Source organism: Mustela nigripes, chromosome 4 (assembly GCF_022355385.1).
Source record: "Mustela nigripes isolate SB6536 chromosome 4, MUSNIG.SB6536, whole genome shotgun sequence".
Lineage (NCBI taxonomy): Eukaryota > Metazoa > Chordata > Mammalia > Carnivora > Mustelidae > Mustela > Mustela nigripes.
Window position 1 is genome coordinate 19124268 of NC_081560.1, and position 25594 is coordinate 19149861.

The 25594-nt window shown below is 38.0% G+C and overlaps 1 protein-coding gene across 3 annotated transcripts in view; it reads right to left on the bottom strand.

Moving 5' to 3' along the window:
* Positions 1-25594, bottom strand: part of EXOC4 (exocyst complex component 4) — a 731315-nt gene that overhangs the window by 644498 nt on the left and 61223 nt on the right. For all 3 annotated transcript variants that reach the window (XM_059396386.1, XM_059396388.1, XM_059396387.1), the window contains exon 5: positions 17298-17407. In XM_059396386.1, coding sequence (XP_059252369.1) covers positions 17298-17407 — 110 coding nt within the window. The remainder of the gene's footprint in view (positions 1-17297; positions 17408-25594) is intronic.

The following is a 25594-nucleotide window of genomic DNA, read 5'->3' on the forward strand; positions in this document are numbered from 1 at the left end:
ATAAATAATTTTATGTCAAAAGTCTCCATAGGTCTACAGGCTTTGGGACGGAAGAGGGCAGCCTAGCACACTGGTTCTTACCCCCCACTGAGAAGCTGGGGAGAGCGAGCGATGGGGATCTGAGACCTCCATGACCGACTGAAAACCACAGGCCCTCCCTTCCGACTAATGCACACACACACAAATATGTGCCCCAAAATACCCAAAAATAATTCTCTCGTTTTAACAATGGTTGGATTTAGATAGAATGAAGCGAAAGTGAGTAAAAGCCAGAAGATGGACCCTAACGGTTCAAGTCTTCCCCATCCTTCCCTCTCTATTCTTCAAAACAACTGACAGGTTTTTAAAATATGTGATATCCTGAAAGACTGCATACCTTCTTCTTTGGGGGAAGTCAAGCTCAATGATACTACGAGTCCACTCCAAGTGGTCCAGCACCACTGGAATGCACTGCAATCTACTGATTAGGGAAGAATGAAAATATCCCACTACAGGCAGTAAATCCATGTAACCACTGCACAGAGTCTCCAAAACCCCTACCTCAGATGATACGCACGCTATTCTCTTCAATCCCTTCTATTCATGTTCCCAACTCGTAAAATGCACTTCAATACGAACCAAAAGCATTTAAGGACATGCAGGATATAATTACTTCAACAAGCTTGTTTTCATTGAAGACGTTCTCCTCGTATTTATCCACGAGGCTGAAAACCATGTGGAGAGACAGAAGCACAGCAAGAAGAACCAAATTCCTAGGATTTTCTTTGCAACACAGAGCACATTTGAAGAGGTGGTATTTCATTTAAAAAATTGTAAGTCTAGTAAAGCCGGGAGTAGAACCAAAGTGACTTAAGCCTGTGAAGATTACAATTTTGACGGCAAAAAACAAAAACAAAAACCCAAAACAACAAACAAAAAAACAAAACATAAGGCATTGATATTTCCAAATGTGACATTCCAAAAATTGACATTTTAGTTACTGGTTTTGTTTTATACTTTAAGAACTGGACCCCTCAGGCCACAGACTTCTTCCTCCATCCTGCAAAACCAATCCCGGCAGCAAGAAGAGAGAAATACTTAGCAGCCAAGGAGCCACCTAAATTCAGCACGTTGCAGGTTGGGGGGCGGGGCGCAGCTGGAATGAAGCACAACTATAAGCAGAGCTTCAGGCAGGGAAAAAAGTAATAGAAATTTAGCCGAGAGAAAATGATCTTCACGAAGGAGCACATATGAGTCACAAACAGACACAAGCAAGGGGCCACCTGTGTGTCACGAGCATCTGCCACAAGAGTGATTGGTGAGGAGATAAATGTAGTAAGATCCACGAGCCCCTAGACGGTGTGGCATATAGCTACTTATCTGTGCACTAATATGATAGAGAGCCTATTAAAAAATAACAAATAAGCAAGGTATGAATAATAACATGCCAGAGCCTCAAATGGCACATTTGTTTCGAACCTTATCTTTCTGTTTGTCTCCTGAAATCTCCTAGAGCATAAACAGTGAGAGATCCAATATTAATTAATTTATATTATCTATTTCACTTACATCAGCTGAAAATTAAAAGGCAATTTAAAAGGATAATATAATCAACCATGAAGACTAGTCCAATAATCACGGTGAGGTCAGATAGAATTATTGGTGCTTTATGGAAAAAGTCTTGTACAAAAATAATATAGCTGAAATTCAGTATGGGCCTCCCACCATCATCAGAACAAAATGTACACACTTCCAAATAACTTAACACCAAACCATTCATTCCCTTGAATCTACAGTGATACAGTACTCAAAGTGCAGGTTTAAGAACACTTTATAATTAGAAATACTATACTCTCTCACCCAGTTCTCTCTGATCTTTTTGCTCTGAAGAGACTTGTTAAGTGAGGATTTCCTGAACCTGCTTTTGAAGACCCTCAGTGGCAAAACAGTGCTAAATACTAAGATTTTCATGTTCTTCCCCACTATTACTACTAAAATCCTATTGGCCCCAACTGTTTTTTATTACACGCATAGACAAGAAAGGAAGGAGGAAGATACGGATGTGTAGGTATACATGCCTAAGTGGTTTGAGGCTAAGCATGGATTCATGAAGGTTTAACAAAGACACTTTGGGACTCATGAAACAATTACCTGGATGCTATCTCCAGTCCTCCCAAGCTCCACAATTCCATGATTCTATCAACTTAGAGTAAATCTATACATCTCTGGTTCCATGGCCTATAACCAATTCTGTTCACCTAGATTACAGATAGCCCATTTTAAAAATTACAGAGAAAGTGAATAATCCACTTAAGCAGGTAAGTCTTCTGTAAAAGAAAACTACCTTTTGTTTCCCACTGAGTACAGGAAGCAACGAGACTAGTCCGTAACTTCTTTCTTTTCTTGGTATGTTTGGTAAGAAAATATGAGTAACATGCACCATGGCTATATATACATGTCATCAAATCTGCACAAGAACCCTGGTGATACACTTTAACTTTGTACTGAATAAGCTTCATTATTTAACTTAAGATTTGTACATGTTAAATTGTAAGAGATAATGGTAGTGTTTACCACAGAAACTCCTGGTAAATGTCATGCTTTATGCTATGCATGGTAACTAAAGTATACAGATATGGCAGATCTGATTTCGACCTACATCCATAACTTCATTTACATGTTGTATTCAAGAACATTATGTCTATATAACAGGAGAACTGTGTCACTATTGAACAGAATTCGATATAAATTCAATATAAAAAGGAAACTTCAAAAAACTCACCAAGCCTACTTAACCCAATAAAGTAACAAGAGAATTACATACCCACAACCTGCCCCCATAGGCAGGAATCTTGCCTCAGTAGAATGACAATGCTCTCAAATAGAAAATAAGAAAGTTACCACTTAATAGTAATTCTGGTCAAAATGGCACTATAAATTCATAGTTGAGATACCCAATCTCAAGATAGTTATACACAAAATAGAAACTAAGAAGTTATGAAGAAATAGTCTGATTCAAAACTGAGAGTAACATCTCTGTGGACAAGCAATAGAAAAAAGGAATGGAGCCAGAATATGTGTCCAACAATGTCTGTGTGGAGAAGCAGGCGGAGGCAGGCAAGATCTAGCCCACTGGGTGTTACAGAGACTTGACACGCACCACTGGCTAGATGAGCCCACAAGTCCTCTACGGAGGGCTACAAGCACAGGACCAAATCAAGCTCTACACCTACAGACGCTTCTGGTCTCATCAAATCCTTATCTTCCATCCACATCCCAGTGGAGATACCTGGTCAACTATTTATCTTAAATACCATTCATCTCACCAATGAAAAATTACCTCTAACATCTTTTATTCTAATTAATGCACCCACTGGTACAGATGCACGGGTTGCCCCTGGAGTATAGAATCTTGATTAGGGTCTTTCAAATGTTAACTAACTACCCCTGAAGTGTGGATTCCTGATTAAGGTACTTCAGAAATGTTAACTAAGCACCCCTAAGGTGCAGATTAAATTACTTTAAAGGAAACTACAGACAATATAACACCCTACTCCTGAAAGGAGGCTGCCAAAAGTTACTGCCAACTCTGTACTAGGGACCATCATTTACATGAAGCTAAGGGTTTTTATAGTCTCAGCGCAGGAATAGTTTCATCCCGGAAGTGGAGAAGGAAAGCACAATGAATGTGCCCAGGTCCGCCCATAAGTGAAAGTGGGCTAAGGGGGAAATGATGGTATGTTTCAAGGGGAGGGAGAGTGAAGGGTAGACTATTGCGATAAAAACAACCAAAACGATACTGTTCAGTCTCCCTTGGGACAGCGCTTAACATACATGATCTCTTTTAGAGCAAGGAGGATGCATCTTTGAAAGTCAAGGAGTAGCCACCAGTGGAAAAGTGGCTACTAAAAACTTTAAGTGGGCAAGAGTCTAAGAGAAGACACAAGGAACAGATGAAAAAATTGTTTATATTAATATTCAATAATATGTGTTGGGTTTTGTGAGTTCAATTGCCCAAAGAGATAATATGATGTAGTAAAAAGAGCAAAAGTGGGGCCTCATAGAGAACTTTAAATCTGATTATCAACTCTACCACAATCTAACTGGGTAAATCTCTCTGAAGTCATTAAATCTTGCAAGACTTCAACTTTCCCACCGGTAAAATGGAAATAATATTACCTACACAACTGTGTATATTAAAGGAGGTAATATGACATCAAAACACAAAACAAACCCCCAAGAAAGGGGGGAAAATGTACTTTTACAACACCTAGCTTTAGGAACTCCTGGATTGCTAGAGACAATGGAAATTACTGAATTCCCCATTTCTCCTTATTTCCTCCAAAAACAACACAGAACAGCCAGAAGAACAAACAAAGCTCATACAAATCATACCCTCAGTATAACCTGCAGATTGAAAATGCCCCCAAATTCACAACAACTATAAATAAAAATAAGAAAAAAACACTTAATCCCATCAAAGAATCTCCCAGGTTCCTGGCCCACCTCTGCTCTGCCACAAGGCTTTGTTGCAAGCAAAAGCAGGCTATTGAAGAACCATGAAAAAACTAGGACATTAGCGATGATCCTAAGACTGATTTAAAAAAGACTATGACCACCCTACATTTCAGATACTCAAAAAGTATCCAAAGAGATGAGAGCGTGGACTAGAGGGAAGAGAGTTTAAGAGAAGATAATTTGTAGGACCAGTATTTGAGACCCCCAGCTTCTATGGGAGAAATTAGACAAAAGGAAGAGAGAAATGTCCTTTGGCTACTGGATAGTGAAGGGAGAAAGAAGCATAAAGAGAAAATTCAGGACACCATGAGAGAGCCAAAATTCTGAGAACAACCTTCTCCTACCATCAAAACAAATAATACACTCAAGTATTTGGATTTTGCTATGCTGACAGAAGAGGGAGCCAATGATCTAGGAATTCAATTAAACACCCTAAACCCATAAAAAGAGAGCAGGAAAAAATGAACAAATTCTTATGAAGGTATGGGGGAGAAGGGTTGTCAGAAAATCCACCACACATTAAAAGAGGAAAATTTCTTGCAACAAAACTATCTTGAAGCCAAGAATATTAGTTAGCAACACTCCAGATGGAAGAAATATATTCAAACAAGAACCTGCAGATACAAAGCCATCTTGAGTCAGAAATCCCAAAACTATGAACAGACATGGACAAATAAAAGAAAGGTCTGAGAAGCAAATGGACTAAACTGAGAAGAGATAAGGGAAGAAAAAGGATATTATTTCAGGCAGGAATAAATTATAAAATACCCAAGAGAAAACAGACAAAAATGAGTATCTCATAAAGGGTATTAAGGAAATTCAGGGAACCAAAATAGAGAATAAAAGAGATATAAAGAAAAAACTACAATGACCAAAGAGAAAGTAGTAGAAATGGAAGACAGACAAAGAAAAAGGTAACATATTAGAAGAAAAACAAACAACAGGTTGTTTAAAATTATTTTTTTAAAAATCTTGAATCTACAAAATGAAAGAGCCTATTGGGTACCTGGGAAAATTAGCCATTCAAAAAATAAACAAACGAACAAACTCCAGGGCATACCCTATTACAATTGTTAAGTTCCTAGGTTAAAAAGTCGTCAAGGTCTATAGGCTCACAACTTACAAGGCCAAACAAGGCAAACTGGTGCAGCCACTCTGAAAAAACAGTATGGAGATTCCTCAAAAAGTTAAAAATAGAACTACCCTATGAGCCAGCAACAGCACTACTACGTATTTATCCAAAGGATGACAAAAATAGTGATTCAAAGAGGCACATGAACCTCAATGTTTATAACAGAAATGTCCACAACTACCAAAATATGGAAATAACTCAGATGTCCATCAACAGAAGAATGGATAAAGGAGACGTGATACATATATATACAATGGAATATTGCTCTGACATCAAAGAGTATGAAATCCTGACATTCACAATAACATGGATAGAACTAGAGAGTATTTTGTTAAGCAAAATAAGTCAGTCATAGAGCGCCTGGGTGGCTCGGTGGGTTTAGCCTCTGCCTTCGGCTCAGGTCATGATCTCAGGGTCCTGGGATCGAGTCCCGCATTGGGCTCTCTGCTCAGCAGGGAGCCTGCCTCCCCCCATCTCTTTCTGCCTGCCTCTCTGCCTACTTGTAACCTCTCTCTGTGTGTCAAATAAATAAATAAAATCTTAAAAAAAAAAAAAGTAAGTCATTGAAAGACAAATATCATGATTTCATTCATAGATGGAATTTAAGAAAAAAATCAGATGAACATAGAAGAAAGTAAGGAAAAATAAAACAAGGTGAAATCAGAAAGGCAAGCCATAAGAGACTTTTTTTTTTAAGATTTTACTTACTCTTTTGAGAGAGAGCAAGCAGGCACAAGCTGGGGTGGGGGGTGGTGGCAGAGGGAGAGGAAGCAGCAGTCTCCCCACTGAGCAGGGAGCCCAACACAGGGCTCAATCCCAGGACCCTGGGAATCATTATGTGAGCCATAGGCAGACACTTAATGGTCTGAGCCACTCAGGTGTCCCAAGAGACTCTTGACTATAGGAAACAAATTAAGGGTTGCTGGAGGGGAGGTAGGTAGGGATGGGCTAAATAGGTGATGGGCATTAAGAAGGGCACTTGTTGTAATGAGCACTGGGTGTTATATGTAACTGATGAATCACTAAACTCCACCAGGAACCTAATAATACACTGTATGTTAACCAACTTAAAGGTAAATAAAAAATTTTAATTAAAAAAAAAGAATTTTCATAAAACACACAAAGGAAGATAATAATGAAGTAGCATTTTATAATAAAACAAGAAAGAATATCAATAAGTAAAAATTGTAAACTAATGAATTTATACCCATCTAAGCTGTCCTTTAAGTACCAAGGCTACAGGACCTACTAAAGGAATTCTGCACCCATGAGCCTTTTCTTAAGGAATCTTTTGATGAGCCAAGAGATACGTGGGAAAACTTAAGCAAAAAAGACTGATGATGAGCATTTAAAACAATTAAGTGTAGATTTAAGATAAAAACACCACTGGCAGGTGTGAATGGAAGATAGCTAAGACAAATACATTATAAACAATAAAAAGTAAAAATTAACACAAATAGAAGCTAGCAGAAAAGAAAGGATAATGAAGTCATGTTGTTATTTAGGCAAAAGACGGGGATTAAAGGATATCCACAAAAACAGAAATGTGAGAGGGAAAGATTAAAGCATTAAAAGGGACTAGGAGCACTTTTCCTGTGTTTTTAAAACATTAAAAAGACAATTGCTAGCAGAAAAGAACACCTCCTAAACAACAACAACAACAAAAAAGTGTTTAAGGAACAAAAAATATCTCAGAGAAAAAGAAACATAGCAAATATACATATTTATAAAATACTACAATAGAGGGGCGCCTGGGTGGCTCAGTGGGTTAAAACCTCTGCCTTCAGCTCAGATCATGATTCCACGGTCCTGGGATCGAGCCCCACTTCAGGCTCTCTGCTCAGCAGGGAACCTGCTTCTCTTCCTCTCTCTCTGCCTGCCTCCCTGCCTACTTGTGATCTCTGTCTGTCAAATAAATAAATTAAATCTTTAAAAAAAATACTACAATAGAGCTGAGACAAAACATTAGTCTTATCATTATACATCAATGGATCATACTCACTTATTATAAGAAAAGGATTTTCAATCTGAGTCACAAAGCAGGGCCCAACAATAGGCTATACACAGATCTCAAAACTAGTAATTTAGAAAGGCTAGAAATATAGAATAAACAAAAGACACCAGTCAAAAATCATTAACCATTATGACAAAGGGCATCTTTTAATATCACATGCCACAATTCGCAACAAGGCTTACAAATACTGACATACCAAATTAAACAGCAGCTACCATTTTGAAACAAAAACTACAAGGGAGGCAGAGATACAGGGGAAAACTCACTAATAGAAAACTTGAATACATCACAAAAAAAAAAAAAAAAAGAAGAAGATCGAAGACCTAAACAATAATTAAATAATGCAGATCTTATGGATATATATCAACTCTATACCTGATAACCAAGAATGTACCTGTTAGGGCCAATTTAATGTTAAAACCTGTTTAACTATTAGGGCCTGCTTAGCCAGAGTGACTCCATATTGCCTAGGTAGCCATATTGTTCTTTAAATCCACAGACTTCATGCCAGGAATAAACGCCCCAGTAGTTCCTGGTATCGGTTCCAGGTATCGATTCCAGGAATAAACGCCTTACCAATAGAAGCCACGTACCTTGGGTCTGCGGTTACACCCTATAAAACCAGCCTGTGAGATCCAGAAGGGGTCGCCCTCTTCAGAGGCGGCCCTGGTCGGTCAGTCTAACTCCTAATGCTTGGCATAGAATCAAGTTTTGCATAACTTTCACTTTGTCTCAGTCTCATTCCTTTGATAACGGAGCCCAACAGTACCTTTTACTCAAGCACCCATGGGACATTCACAAACAGTGGTCATGTATTGTCACAGAGAAAATGTAAGTTCCATGAAGTAAAAGTATTACCAACAATACTCTCTGAACTCAACATAAAAAAGCTAGAAAGGATTAAGAGAAAATAAAATTCTTCTGTTAAAAACACTGTATCAAGGGGTGCCTAGGTGGCTCAGTCAGTTAAGCGTCTGCCTTCAGCTCAGGTCATGATCCCGGGGACCTGGGATCGAGCTCTGCAGCCATCAGTCTCACTGCTGAGTAAAGAGTCTGCTTCACCCTCTACCTCTCCCTCTGCCCCTCCCAACACACCCCCAACTCATGCACTTTCTCTCTCTCCCTCTCTAATAAATAAAAAAAATCTTTTAAAACAATGGATTTTTATCTAATACAAATTGAAATGAGACAATATTTTTAAAATGATAATGGGAACATTAAATATCAAGGTCTATGGAATGCATTTAAGGTGTTGAGAAAAATTCTTGTCACTGAACACTTCTATCAGTAAAACTGAAAGAAAATATATGATTTAAGAAATAAATAAGAAAATATATGAAAATATATATAAGAAAATATATGATGTCTAGATCAGAAGAAAAAATAAACCAAAAGAAAGCACAAAGAAGGAAAAAAAGATAAAAGCAGAAAATGAGGTGGAGAACTGAAGAATGCAAACTAATCAATAATCAAAATACTAGTTATTTATTGAAAATTAAAAACAAAAACAAAACAAAAAACCCTAACACAATAGACAAACCACCAGCTATTTTGATCAAGAAAAGGGAGCTAGTGCAAATAAAAAGACAAAAAGAGAAAAGGAAATTTCAAAAGCAGAAGAAAATACTGATCTCTGTATAGATAAAATTTGAAAAATTAAATGAAATCAATAATTTCCTAGAAAAACACACATTATTAAAATTGATCCCAACAGAGACAGAATGCTTGAAGAGAACAAGCTACACAGGAAAAAAGACAGAAAATTAACAAAAAGCAAAAATATGAAAAAATATCAGATCCAAATTTTCACAGGGAAATTCCCTAACCTTCAAATATCAGAGAATCCCAATGCCCCATAAATTGTTCTAGAGCACTGAAAATGACGAAAAGCTTCCCAGTTACTTTTATGAAGCAAATTACTGTATTGAAGGCAAAATCCGGTATGATTTAGACAGTAGGCTAATATCCTTTATAAACATCAATGCAAAAAATCGAAGTAAAATATTAGCAAGCAGAATTTACCCCCACACTGAGAAAGTAACACACCATCATCAAGAGGCATTTATTCTAGGAAATGAAAAATTGGTTCAATATTAGGAAATCCATTGATTTGTAACAGAGTAAGAGATTTAAAGACAAAACAGAAAAAAAGTGGATGAAAGACAATGACAACTCACAAAAAAATCAAAATGGGCTTTAAAATTTCCTTACAGAAAATTGTTCAAACTGACTCATAGTAAGAGAAATGTAAATTAAATAATACTGTGATACCATTTTCACCCATCAAATGCGCACAAATTAAAAGGTCTAACAACATAATTTGGCAAGGCTGTGGGGAAAAGGAGCACTCTCACACACTTGTGGTACAATGCAAGCTGGTACCACCCTCCTGGGGAACTTAGTCATACCAAAAAAATACGTATGGCCTTCTCTTTTGACTGAGCTATCTCTTCTAGATGTTTACCCTAATGATACCTCCAACATGATGAAAATACATATGCACAATGTTATTCATTACATCACTACTTATAAAGGCAAAATATGGTAAACAATCTACATACCCTTACATAAGAGTGTGGCTGAACTATGATAAATCACCATAATGGAGAAGTATGCAAGGGTTAAAAAAAATAGTAAGAAAGCCAGCGCACCTGGGTGGCTCAGTGGGTTAAGCCTCTGCCTTCAGCTCACGTCATGATCCCAGGGTCCTGGGATCGAGCCCCACATCAGGCTCTCTGCTCAGCAGGGAGCCTGCTTCTCCCTCTCTCTCTTTGCCTACCTCTTTGCCTACTCCTGATCCCTGTCTGTCAAATAAATAAATAAAATCTTTAAAAAAAATAGTAAGAAAGCATCATCTATACAAACTAAAATGGAGTGATTTCTAGGATATAAAGTGAGAATAGCAAAATATAAGAGAGTATCTAAAGTAAAATTCCCCTTCATGGAACATTTAAGAAGAAACACAGGAAGAATAAACCAGAAACTCATGAAACTGATTAACTACAAGGCATGGGTAAAAAAACAGAAAAATGATTAGCATCCATTTAACTCTTATAACAGTAATAAAAAAATGGCCTAACAAAAACCTGGCAAATGACAGACAATTTATAAGAGACCGAAATGATTCATATACATGGAAAGATTCTCAACACCTCTAGAAACCTCAGAAATGCAAACTAAAGTTACAAACTAAAATAATAAAAACACAGAGCCTATCAGATTTGTGAAAATCCATTTGCAAAAATTAAAAGTCAAAGCCAATTTTAAGGGAAAGAAATAGAGAAACAAAAGCTCTTGCATAATTCAAAGAAATCTACATTGGTACAATAACTTTAAAAAGCTATCTGCAGGGGCACTTGTGTGGCTCAGTCAGTTAAAAGTCTGACTCTTGATTTTGGCTCAGGTCATGATATCAAGGTCATACAATCAAACCCAGTGTTGGACTCCACTTAAGAGTGTCTCTCTCTCCCTCTGCCCCTCCCCACCTGCTCTCTTGCTTAAAATAATAATAATAATAATAATAATAAAATAAATAGCTACTTGGCAAGTGAAGTTTAAAATGCACAACATTCCTATACAGATACAACACACATGGCCCCCAAGGAATAGGGCTTCTTCACTTCGGAGGCATCGTGGCACATACAGAAAATAACAGTACCTACCCAGCACAACAAGGATAAATGGGGATGGCTGCATGTAGCTAAGAGAACTTGCCTAGAGATTCCAATTGCCCCAAGACCAGACTGGTTACACCAAAGGCTGAAGAGTTCAGTATCTCCGATATATCTACAACCCATTTCCAAGAGATCAGTAGCTGGGAAACTGTCCTATAGTTTACAAACTATCCTACAGTGTACAACAATACTCACTGCTATCAGGTTCCTAATAATAAAAAACTGTAAACTTATAACTTGTCTATCAATAGAAGAATGGATAAATTGTGATTATATAATAAAATACTACATAGTAGTTAAACGAGAGCTACATCATAACATAAGAAAATCCAAAAAAGTGCAATGTTGAGCTCAAAACCCAAGTAGTAGAATGATACATTTGATACAAAATCAGTAAATTCATTAAATTATATCATTAAACTTAAGTAAATATGTAAATTAAGCTATACAATTTACTTACGCCCTAAAATACTCAAAATAATATACTTTGTATATATAAACAAACATACACAATATTGTAACACATAAAAATATATACATATATAAACATGTAAACTATACATATTGTTTCTGTATTTATAAATACACAATATATATATACATACATACACACAGTAAAAGTATGCAAACATACAGGAAAAAGATATGGAACAATTTCAAAATAGTAGTTACCAAAAGGGTAGAAGAGAGAAGAAAGGAATTGAGGAAGAATTCATGCATTCATGGGGGGGTTTCAAGTGTACCTATAAATTTTTTTTAAAGAATCTGAATCAAATCTGGAAAAATACTAAGATTTATTAATCTAGAAGGAAATACATAATGATGGTTATATTCATCACCTATTCATAATAAACACATGTATTTTAATTAAACTCTGGCCTTGCTTCATTTTTACCTTTATAAATATCTGAACTATTAATTCTATTTTGCCTCCATTATATATAGTCCTCAACTCTACTTATGATTAATCATAGAAACCAACCAACATATTTAATAGCAAATGAAGGATACTTGAGGAACAACTGATTTAAAATGCCAAGGGAGGCCCCAACCTCTGGACAGAAGTACCTCAAAAGGCATCACACTGTTGTGGAGAACTTTCACTATTCTAGATATGTGAGTTGCAAGAAGGAAAATTTCATCTCCTTTTATGTTAGGATTCATAGCTCCCACTCCATGTAGAGAGAATTTAAATATCAAATCCTAAATTTTTAAGAAAAGTATCAAATCCCAGAACAAGATTTTATGAAATAAAATACACATGAGAAAACAGCAGCAAAAGAAAAAAAAATCATTTAATTTGTGCTCTCTTTAGGTTTTATTGCTTAACCTATGCTGGTACCAGAAAGAAAGGAAGTAAGAAGTCCAGTTTCATTATAGTTACATTCACAGCAATCCCAGCAGGGGCATGCATAAAATGAATAAAGAAGCCACAAATGAAATGCCTGTGTACCCCGGGAGTAATTGCTCAGTCAAAACGTTCCAAAGGCAGTTTGCCAAATGAAAGGACATACTGGGAATCCAAAAGCTTAAACCAACATTTTATTACAATTATTGGCTTTTCTCCATACTTCTCCCATCCTTTTACCTAAGTTATAGTTGAATTACTACATCTAAATTAGACATTAGTTTCCTGAACATTACAAAATACCGTGACTGATGAGAAATAGGAGAAAGGCTTGCAAAATACATTGCTTACTCATTTAGAGTGGGAACAGCATGAGGCTACCTTCCAACAATTACCATCTGGTCAACCTGTACCGATCGCTCAACCTCTGTGAGCGGAATATATTTATAAAGTGAGTTTTAAAAATACCTGATTAACTAGAGTGTATAAGCAATCTCCTATATTTACTACACAAACTGCCTATTCATGTTTGTGCTTAATTTTTAATATTTCACATTTGCATATTTTTGCTTATTAGCTGGTTTTATTGATTTACAGGGGTTCTTTATATATTCGGGATACTTAACCTCTGCTGGATATGCGCCAATCTTTCCATGTTCTATGGACTCTTCTGTAAATTGCCCGTCATTTGCTCGATTCTTTCAAAGGCCATTTCTTTTCTTCACTAATGTGCAGGAAAACTAAGTGGATGCTAATCATTTTCTCTCACTGGATTTCTTGCTTCTGCCAACCTGTGCCTTGATTTTACATTTTGTAATTAAATTTTTAATTAGATGATACATACACATTTACAGTTCTATACTTTTATAACTTAAGTATTTAATAGACTGAAATAGGAGAGATACAAAAATAATCATCAGATAATGACAACAGTACCTGCCATAACTACCTCATAGGACTGCAGCCATCAGTTGAATGATGGAATATGCCTTACAAACCATAACATGTAAACTATAATGGAAAATCTCACAGAAAAGTCACTCACACCTCTACCTGTAAAGAAGACATTTGAAAAAGACTCATTTGCAAACAATCAAAATTCTTGTTTAATTGAAAGTCCTCAGGAATCACCTCCAACCTAAATTTAAGGCACCCCAATAAGATCTGTTCTATCCGGGGATTCCCTATTGGAACATCTGCTGTAAAAAACATCAGTTCTAATGGATTACACCCTCCATCCTACTATTTCACAAGATGAGAGGGGAGTTTTAAAAGCCTATGTTAAATTTCCTGCTGAAAATGACTATTACTTTCAAGGATGACTTGCAGGGCACTTCACAGATATACTCTTAGGACTTACTGTTCATTAAGAGTAAGAAAATCTCTGCCCTTTATTTATAGTGTATTTCATCAGCCTCACACTTTTATACATACTTGGTAACATTTTATGCAGTTCTCTAAATAATTTCCATCTTCCTCATTTACATAACCCCCTTTAATAATGTGACCCAGATTAATATAGTCCTTAAGACTGAAACTGCAATGATTTAAAAAGACTTCACACATAATTTTAAGAAAGTCAAAATTTTACATCTTGGCTCCTCAAGATAACTCAAATCAGAAAATAGGTAGTGCAGAATGTGGTAAGCAGAATGACTGTCCCCAAAAGATACCCATGTCCTAATCCCCAGACTCTCTGTATATGTCTCATGGCAAAAGGAGACTTCGCAGATGTGTTTAAGGCAAGGACTTGAACTGGGCAGAGGAACCTGAATTAGCCAGGTGGAATCAATCCAATCACTCACGTCCTTAAAAGAGGAAGGAGGCAGAAGAGTGGGTGAGAGAGATGTGACACACTGTCGCTGGTTTGGAAGAGAGAGGAAGAGGGCAATAATCTGGGAAAGTAGCAGCCCCTAAGAGCTGCAAAAGGCAAGGAAATGGACTCGCCGGTAGAGCCTCCAGAAGGAACACAGCCATGCCAACATCTTGATTTTTAGTTCAATGAGACCCATACTGGACTTCTACAAAACTGTAAGATGATAAACTTAGGTTCTCATAATTTGTTGTGGCAACAGGAGAAAACGAATACCCAGAGCATCCCTAGCTTTTTCGCAGGAAAACAAACCAGTTAGAAGAGCATATTCTGGAACTCAGATCCTTACTTGAAATCACAGCGCTACTCCTTGTCAGCTGTGTCAACTTAAAGCAATTGTTAATCCTCTACGCCCTGGTTTTCTTATCTGTAAAACGGAGCTATCATAATAGTAGTACCTACCTACAGAGATTCTTAAAGGACTGAACTAATTTATGCAAAGCCCTTAAAATGTTGTTCTACATATCTGGTAGGCACTAAACACATCTTACCTACTGCATTTCATCAGTAATATTTAAACCACCTTCTCTTTTGGTCACCCACAGAAAAATGACGAGAACAACAGCCTTCAACAGTGAAAGAAATGAGCCCTTCTAAAAAGAAAGGTTTGTAGCTTAGGTAACCATGATGGTCCCAGTGCCACTCAACTACCACTTGGCTCTTCAAGAGTCATCCCCAGGGGCACCTGGGTGGCTCAGTGGGTTAAGCCGCTGCCTTCGGCTCGGGTCGTGATCCCAGGGTCCTGGGATCGAGTCCCGCATCGGGCTCTCTGCTCAGCGGGCACTGGAATATACAAGGTCTCTGTATAGAGGACACAGGATCTAGAGCAGATCTAGATCCCCCTCTCTCTCTCTGCCTGCCTCTCTGTCTGCTTGTGGTCTCTGTCTGTCAAATAAACAAATAAAATCTTAAAAAAAAAAAAAAAAAAAAAAGAGTCATCCCCAATAAGGAACAGACTCTCAAAAGTGTTACCATGAACTCCATGAAGTGAGAAATGCTAACTCAACTACAGGACTTGACAGAAAAAGTACCCATCAAAGAGTAAGCTGTCTTATTAAAAATAATAGATGTAGCAAAATGAGTTTCTACAAATTTGCCATAACCATCATTTTTTTGACTTACTTCATATTTACACAGTGCTTTTCATTTGCAAAATAACTACCCTATCTTTTTTTTGTAAACAATTAAAATTTTTATTTCATTTGGCCATTGACTCGGCAACAATTATTTCAATTGCTATAACCAGGCTAAGCAGTGATGGCTCACGCTATAAAAACACAAAGATAAAACAACTGATAATTTCTTCTAGAGGAAGAGGTAAATTACAAAAGTATAAATGTATAATGTTTCATAATTCCATGCTCTACAACAGCTCAAAGCAGTGTCAAAACTCAAAAGAATAGCAATACTACATCACAAAGAAGAAGAAAATTTTTAGCTCCAGGAAGAGGCTTTACATACCTTTGAAGTGTCACAATAAACGTAAATGTTCAGAGTTTTTTGGGTTTTTGGCTTTTTTGTTTTTTGGGGTTTTTTGAATTATTAAGTAGACCAAGAGTAAAATCTATTACAAAAGAACTTCTATGCTTTTCCTACGGTAAAAGCAATAAACCTCAAGATTCCAAGCCTAAATAACCCTAAAACTTAATTAAATGATATTTTAAAAGGTAATTAAATATGCCCCAGCAACAACAATATATATAGTCAGGCTCTCAAAAGAAACACTTTCAATTAGTTACACAAAATGTATTGACTGACTCCAAATTTTTTTTCTGCCTTTCCACCTTTTCATTATTTCAAGCTCTATAGGACTACAGAACTAGAAAAGAACTATAAGAACTAATTTACACCTGCAAAGCCAACAATAATGGACATTCCTCATTCCTTAAAAGGTACTGAGGACTTTAGCTGTGACCCGAAGGCACCCGCAGGACATCTCACAGAAAAAAATCCCATCTCCTTATCCTCAACCCAGCCCTGCCATAGTCGAAGGCTCTTTGCAGAGGCCCAGAGACGATCTGGGCCACGCTCAGCTGAACCCTCTGACAGGGTAGGTCTGAGCCATTCCAGAAGAAATCCCCTAAATCTGTGTTCAGATTCAAAGCATACTCTCCCTCTCCAACTTTAAATGCAGGCCAAAGTGGCTCTTATACAACAGAATAGTAGGTAGCCCAAGAAGAAACACGGCTAGTTTGTGGATATGACCTCAACGTACATTGTATGTGTGCACGTGCACACCCATATGTCAGCACATGTGGAAACAGGGAGGGCACTGGAATACACAAGGTCTCTGTATAGAGGACACAGGATCTAGAGCAGATCTAGAGCACTCAGAAGCTCTCAAGGACCAGAGAGAGCATGTAACGTGTACAGCAGCTGGGTAAAAGCTGACAGAAACAGCCAAGGTCATGAGGGGGACGGGCGGGTGGAGGGATGGCAGGGGTGAGACCCCCTGCATCAAAGAGCATTCAAATCCAACTTCAGAAACATAAACAGTGCTGGTCAAATAAGGCCTAAATAGATCTGGATTTAGAAGACGGGCCAGATTCAACTGCCAGTTTTCAAAGCTGATAATGCAACAGGCCCAACCAGTCATCTACTATCTTACTCCCTCTGGGGGTGGCACAGAGCTCACCAGAGGCTCCAAGGCACTCACCTCAGGACCTCCCAGGCCTGACCCCCCAGATTTCCCCAGGTCTTTACCGAGGAACTACAACATCATGAAAAGAAGGTGCGTGGCTAAAGAATTAAATACTTACCACTTGAGCTTCCAGGAGTAGAAAACTGAGAGGTATCAAGGAATTTTCGAGGCGTAGGAAGGTTTGTAACATCAATCAGAGGAACAGGAGAAGCATCTTTTATAAGGGAGCTGAAAGGGAAAGGTAGGTATTTACCACCTTCTCCAAAACCCTACTGCCTGTTCATCCCTTATCCCTTTCGGGGTTTTGGCATGAGCCTTCTGTACACTGATTTCAAGTGTCTCCCAAGTGTCTTTCCAGCGGTGACTGCACAGAGACAGGCACAAAGATGTGGTCTAAGGGCTCCAAGAATTCAAATTTTTGTCTTTTTATCTCAATGCTAGCTGGGTCTAAAAACATTAGCATTAATATATTCTGGATCAGGGGCACCTGGGTGGCTCAGTGGGTTAAAGCCTCTGCTTTCGGCTCAGGTCGTGATCCCAGGGTCCTGGGATCGAGCCCCGCATCGGGCTCTCTGCTCAGCAGGGAGCCTGCTTCCTCTTCTCTCTGCCTCTCTGCATACTTGTGATCTCTGTCTGTCAAATGAATAAATAAAATCTTTAAATATATATATATATATATATATATATACATATATATATATATATATATATATTCTGGATCATCTGAATGACTACCTTACCACCAAATTATGCCAGCAATTTCAGAACCCTCCTCTGTTCCTATATTAAGATTAATTTATCAGCAAAGAAAGATCACATGTGACCATATCATGATACCTGAACTAAAGTTTAAGTATTTAAGCTTTGTTTAACTTGTGTTTTTCAAGCTGGAGTTTTTTATATACTCTGGAAGTTCACTACATTTAGCTTTTTTTAAAAGAGGCTCACTGGTACGCCTGAGTGACTCAGTCGGTTAAACATCTGCCTGCCTTCAGCGTAGGTCATGATCTCAGAGTCCTGGGATGGAGTCCCACATCAGGCTCCTTGCTCGGCAGGGAGCCTGCTTCTCCTTCTGCCTGTTCCTCCCCTTATTTGTGCTCTCACTCTCTCTCTGACAAATAAATAAAATAAAATCTTTAAAAAAAGAAAAAAAAAGTTCATAAATTTCATCAAGTTGAGAATCATGACAATAAAAGATGATTTAACAGGTTAATTCAGTATTTGATTACCCATTTCACCTTTTCCATAAGGCCTTAGCAACTCATCTTAATGATTAACTTTAGCATCTCCAGAATAAACACATTAATTTTAAATGACATAAAGACTATAAAAAACAATTAAATTTTCAAGTTAATTCACATTTATAGCCATCTGGTAAGTGAAAGAAGTAGGCAGGTCCAACACAAGTCAAACTTATGCTCTACTCTCAAGAAACTGAATCGTCTACAGGGTGCCTGGCTGGCTCATTCAGGAAGCACAAGGCTCTTAATCCTGGGGCCAAAAGTTCGGGCCTCATGTTGGGTGTAGAGATTACTAAAAAAAATAATAATAATAACAAACTTAAAAAAGAATGAAACAAAATCATCGAATCATATGGTAACTAAAACAGAAAAGCTTCTCTAAGTTCCAAGGGTAGACAGGTCCAAGCCATAGTTCTCACCTCTTCCCTGTCCCATCAACATCAGTAGCAGGGGCTGCCACAGACGTGATTCTCACAGCGGGTGGTAAAAGGTGGGCAGGCAGAGCGGGGGAAGCGGGGACAAGACTACAACTTAGGGAAAGATTTCTCCAAATGGGAAAGGCGGTGTACATTTTGAACACCGGCATCCGCACATCCCACAGGGACACGACCCCACAGTTAGTGAGGTGCCCCTGCTCCCTCACTACATGGAAGAAGGGATGGCGACACAATCAAGCAGGCAGCATCTCTGCGTCCGGCATAGGGCTCAGCGCTGAGGGTCCAAGCAGCACTACGAAACGAGTGAAACCAAACAGCCTATTTCCAACTGCTGGAATCACTTGCAGACTCATGAAAAACCTCAAGCATAAGATATAAAACTAACAAAAGTAACGCTTACCTAGAATTCAACTGACATAGTTACCCATCATTCTTTTCCTCCATTATAAGGCTGTTTAGCTCTCATTTACGCATAAACTATCTTAAGAAACAGAGTCTTCAAATCCACTGATTCGTCACAATATTTTGTCTATTTATAAAGTCAGGAAGGTCACAGATGTACCCAGCCCTCCTTTCCATACTGACCACCGCTCCATCTCCGGTGTTCCCTGGGCTGCCTCACCTCGTCCTCGGACCCGCACGCTGCTCGCAACCGCCCCGCGAGCTCCATACCCCTGTCTAGCCTGGACTCACAAACCCAAGGAGACGGAGGATCGTCACGGACATTTACAGTGCTGCTACTCACTAGTAAGAAAAAGTTCATTTCAATTCTAAATGATGAGAAAAATACACATAAATATTTCTATAACAAAATGGAGAAGTTTGGGGCACCTGGGTGGCTCAGTGGGTTGGAGCCTCTGCCTTCGGCTCGGGTTGTGATCCCAGGGTCCTGGGATAGAGCCCCGCATGGGCTCCCTGCTCAGCGGGGAGCCTGCTTCCCTTCCTCTCTCTCTGCCTGCCTCTCTGCCTGCTTGTGATCTCTGCCTGTCAAATAAATAAGTAAAATCTTTAAAAAAAAAAAAAAATGGGAAAGTTATTTTTGAAGCATTGGTCCACAAAGGTATCAGTTAACAGGAAAGTTCAGGTGCAGAGCTGCATTACAGTCTGCCATCTTATGAATGAAGTCATACAAGGAGTGCATATTTGTGTGCAGTGGTATGTGTGTTTTTGTGGGTATAATACAGACTTCTATAAACACAGATGTGCACAAGCCTCACGTTAGATTAAAACCTACAATTATTTTCTCAATTTTAACCTAAAAATATGTTTCTGTTAAATACAGGGTGGTAAATGTCTTGCCATTTTAACTCTGAAAAACATAACCTACTGACTTTATTACCAGAGCCAGAAGAGCCCTTACACTCCATCAATAAACTTTTAGAAAGTCAATTTACCGCAAGACTATTTTCATAGACTCATCTCTCTAAAATTCTCCCCTGGGCTTCAATTTTCTCCTTTGTGAACACCAACCCAAAGGCAAGTAACTCTGGAAATGACTTTTGGTTTTTCTCTTGTTCCGTTATGAAAGGACTTAGTCTCAGGAGTTCAAGAGAAAGCGGGCACACCCACTCATTTAGCTGCGACAGAAGTGAAGCTTGACAAAACAGCAGGCACTATTACGGGATCCTGCATTTAACTAGTGTGCACCTCTGTTTCCATTTCTGAAGAAACAAAGCTGGGCATATATGAGTACATCCAAAGGGTTCTGAATCTCTCTAAGGAAGTATTTTTGAAAGCAAAACACTAAAATCAAAATTAGCTGTTCTTATCAGGTTTGTAATTAATTTGAATGCACTGAACTGCTTTATTTTGAAAGAAATGTTGGTACAAGTTATTGTTCTTCTGAAATACCTATGATTATAAGTTTTTATTTTAAATCCATTTAGAGTCATTCGGAGCTAAGCTGTACAAGGACAGGTGACTACATAAAATACTTTCGGGCATAAGACCGCCCCCACCCCCACCCCGCCCCTGACAAATCACTAATTGCTTATTGTGATTGAACGAGGTTTGTTATTTACTAACCACAGGGTGGCAGACAGGAAAACTACAAAGCAAATTACACCAAAAATAACCCCTACCCACATAATCCTATAGACCTTCTATTAACTACCCATCCATCTGGTAAGGATCTACCTCTTCGCGTTTGACTCCAATAGCCATCAAAGGTTTGGGTTTTGTAGGGTTTTTTTTAAAGGATTAGAAGTACTAATAACTTGGGGTGCCTGGGTGGCTCAGTGGGTTAAGGTCTCTGCCGATCATGATCCCAGGGTCCTGGGATCAAGCCCGGGGATGGGCTCTCTGCTCAGCAGGGAGCCTGTTTCCCGTCCTCTCTCTCTGCCCGTCTCTCTGACAATTTGTGATCTGTCTGTCAAATAAATAATTTAAAAAAAAAGTACTAACAGCTTATTAAACATTTGCTTTTTAATTAGAACTCATTTCTGTTCCTTCACTTAATAATATGTTCAAAATTCACAGGGGCAGCTCCCTTGGCTGATTTTATCATCAAAACTAAAACTTGACAGAGGAGAGTTGAACTTTAAGTTGTAAATCTAGTAATGAATGGATTCACCTCTATAACCCCAACAGCTGGCACGGTACCTGGCAAAGAGCAAATGTTCATAAAAGTTTGTTAAATCAAACTGAGCTGAGAAAGAGCTGTCAAAGATAATATGCCCTTAGTAAGAAAATTTAACTGAATAATGAAACAGGAATGGCTGGCAAAGTAATCCTCTATAGTTCTAAGTTCTGCATACAGAAAGAAAAATGAATGATTCAGAGGGTATAAAAGTCAAAAACAGTCATGGTCTCAAATGACAGATAAGAGTGAAGACATGTAATACAAAATAAAGTGAAACTAAAATCCAGGCAAAGAGGAAAAAAGAAGAGAAAAACTGAAAGATAAAAAAAAACAGACATAAAAAGAAAAAACTTCAGAAGACAAAATAGGGAATAAATAACACAACAGGGTCAAGCACGCTCTTCACACCACCCCCCAGAGAAATATGGACATCAAAATCCATGAGGCTGAACTTTTCTCCCCCATGAGCCAAAGAGCATCCAAGGAAACAAGGTCAAATCAAGTTCTAACCTGGGATGCACGAAGTAAAAGGATGAATTTAAAATAAACTTTTTATTGACTTTATCAACTTATAAAGATATTACAGGTTTTTTTAAAAAATATTAAGAAAATAAAAATAATCTACTAATATAATTACAGTCTAGTGTCTTTCAAAACATTTAATAGAAAAGTGTCTGTCCATCTATCCCTGCCCCACTACACATACACACACTCATACATATAAAAATGTACACGCTTTCTTTTCCAACCTATTTGGATCATCCCATATAGAATTTGAAATCTAAATTTCATTTCAGCAGTAAGCATTTTGCCATTTCACCAAAAATGATCTTCGGGGTGGCTCAGTTGGTTAAGCGTCTGACTCTTGGTTTTGGATCCGGTTGTGCTCTCAGGGTTGTGAGAATGAGCCCTGCTTCTGGCTCTACACTTAGCATGGTGTCTGCCTAGAGCTTCTCTTGCCCTCTCCCTCTGCCCTTTCCATCGCCCCCCCCACCTATCTAAAATAAATACATCTTTAAAAAAATAAAAACAGGGGTGCCTGGGTGGCTCAGTGGGTTAAAGCCTCTGCCTTCGGCTCAGGTCATGATCTCAGGGTCCTGGGATAGAGCCCTGCATCGGGCTCTCTGCTCAGCGGGGAGCCTGCTTCCTCCTCTCTCTGCCTACCTTTCTTGTGATCTCTGTCTGTCAAATAAATAAATAAACAAAATCTTTTAAATAAATAAATAAAAATAAAAACAATCTCCAAAAGCATCACCAATAATTGCATTACTCTTAGAGTAAAAACACATGCTTACGATGAATACATTCATAGTCCTAAGGTGTGGAGGAGTCCTTCTTTTCTATTTCCCACCCACCATTTCCATTTCTCATAGGTGATTCTTTTCATCAGTGTCAGCACTCCTTCCAGGAATTTTCTATACATACGGAAACATCTACGTCTACAAATAAAGGATACATAGTTAAGTATGGGTCCTCTCTATTCTTACACAAATAGAATCATCCTGTATATACTGTCTCTCAGTTGGCTTTTTTTGGACCCAAGAATATATCCTGAAATCTTTCTCTTCATTTAAGAATTACATTGCATTGAGAGGACGCCTGGGTGGCTCAGTTGGTTGGACGACTGCCTTCGGCTCGGGTCATGATCCTGGAGTCCTGGGGTCGAGTCCCATATCAGGCTCCCGGCTCCATGGGGGGGTCTGCTTCTCCCTCTGTCTTTCTCCTCGCTCATGTTCTCTCTCACTGTCTCTCTCTTAAATAAATAAATAAAATCTTTAAAAAAAATGTGTGTATATATATATATATATATATATAAAATAAATAAATAAATAAAAATTAAAAAATAAAAAATAAAAGAATTACATTGCATTGATATGCCATAATTCATTTAACGATAAACATCTAAGTCCTGTATTTTTGTTTATCAATATCCTTTATCCTTTATCAAATACCCTTATCAAAAACATTTCAATGAATACCCTGTTACATATATTTTTTTATGATACAGTACTATATTTCTAGGATATGGGCCTCCTCCACACACATACGGTTCATTTTTTTCTAGTGGTAGTAAGTTTTGATTTTAAAATTGACTTAGATTTTTTTGTATACAATAACACATAAACATCTAAATTGACCTTCCTTAGTTAAATGTCTCAATACCAATTTCTAAATAGCCTTCAATCCCTCTACTTACTTGGATTATTGTTTATATTAAAGTCCCCCCCACCCAAAATATATTAAAGTCTGATACATCCTGCATCTGTTTCTAAATTCTGTTTGGCTATACCAACCTGATTTTCTATTTGCATACCTGTATGTACTGCTTTGATTAGTTTTAAAATATATTTTAATATTAGATAAGAAAGGCTTTATTATCTCCCTTCAATTTTATTCCTTTTTTTTTTTTTTCAGAAGGTTTTATTTAATTGGCGATTCACAGACCTGTACCCTTGGGGCTAATAATACATTATATGTTTATAAATAAATAAATAAATAAAGGGTTTTATTTATTTGACAGAGACACAGTGAGAGAGGGAACACAAGCAGGGGGAGTGGGAGAGGGAGAAGCAGACTTCCCACAGAGCAGGGAGCCCAATGCGGGTGGGGCTCAATCCCAGGACCCCAGGATCATGACCTGAGCCAAAGGCAGACACTTAACAACTGAGCCACCCAGGCACCTTCCCTTCAATTTTTTAAAAATAATTCTTATTCATTTATTCAAATATTCTTATTCATTATTTATTTATGTGAACTACAGATCTAACAATTTCAAAAAACCCAACTGGGCTTTAACTGGGACTGATCTCTTTAAGTAAATGGAAGGTCTCCTCATTTATTTAGGTCTTGTTTCATATCCTCCAAATACCATTTTTATTACTTTTTCTATGTAGCCACACAACTCTTTCTTATTGTATCTACTAATAGTCTGTTTCTACTTCAAAAATATCCATTCTTGGGGTGCCTGGGTGGTTCAGTCAGTTAAGTATCTGCCTTCGGCTCAGGTCACGATCTCAGGACCTGGAATCGAGCCCCAAGTTGGGCTCCCCGCTCAGCAGGGAGTCTGCTTCTCCCTCTCCCCCTTCCCTAACTCATGCTGTGTCTCTCTCTCAAACAAACAAATAAAATCTTAAAAAAAAGAAAAGTCTACTCTTTATACAGATGTGCCTTCATGTGATTTTTTTTGCTTTCTCCCATAGTAGAAATGCGTTGGATGTTTATGTGTTTCTTTTTGGATACCAACAATTGGAACGTCTTTGCAAAGACCCTCCATTTTCTGGGTCGAAGCCAAAAAGAGGGCCCAATATCCTGCTGTAGAAGTTGAAGGAGGCCAGACATGTCTCAGGCTCAACAAACTGCGTGCTTTCACCAAGGACTCTGAATCTTGAGGGGTAAGGACAGATGCAGGGACATTTAGAGATCACTGAAAAATCCAGCAACCACAGGCATGGTGACAGTAGGGAAACAACCCCACCAGACCCTTCCCTGGGGCTTGTCGATGGTGTTCCGGATGTAGTCGGCTACTTCACCTCTCCTGGGTTTTAGAGCCTGACTTCAAAGCCTTCTTTCCTTTAGACTCTGTGAGCTACCTTACCATTTTCCACTTAGTTCCTTTCCTTGTTTGACTTATCAGGATTGATTTCTGCTACTTGCAAGCTAGAACACTGGCTAATAGATCATCCTTTGTCTGGAGAATATTTTATTTGCTTCTCCTCTCATGACTTTCGACACAGAAATCCTTAAACACACATATCTAGGTTAATAAATATGAAGTTAAACATTTCCTCCCATTATTCAAATCCAGAACAAAGTCTAACTCATCTTATACAAGAATTCAGCATTCCTTTTTCTCTCCTGCCAGTCGAAATTTCCCAGTTTGGAACTTAATGTGGAGAGAGAATCCTGTGTATTGTGGAGTACTCTTTGACCACATAGACCTTTGTCAAAAATAGCTTCAGCTTACATTTTTGATCTCATAAAAATATATGTCAGTTATGTAAATGCAAATTTACATATTTAATGATGTGTAGTTCTTATAGTAGTTTCAACCTACCTACAACTTTATTGTTCTCAAGTTGCTGATTTTGGTTTGTACCATCTTTGAGTATTTTTCTTAGGAAAATAAAAACACTACTTCTTTTTGTTGTTAATTTAT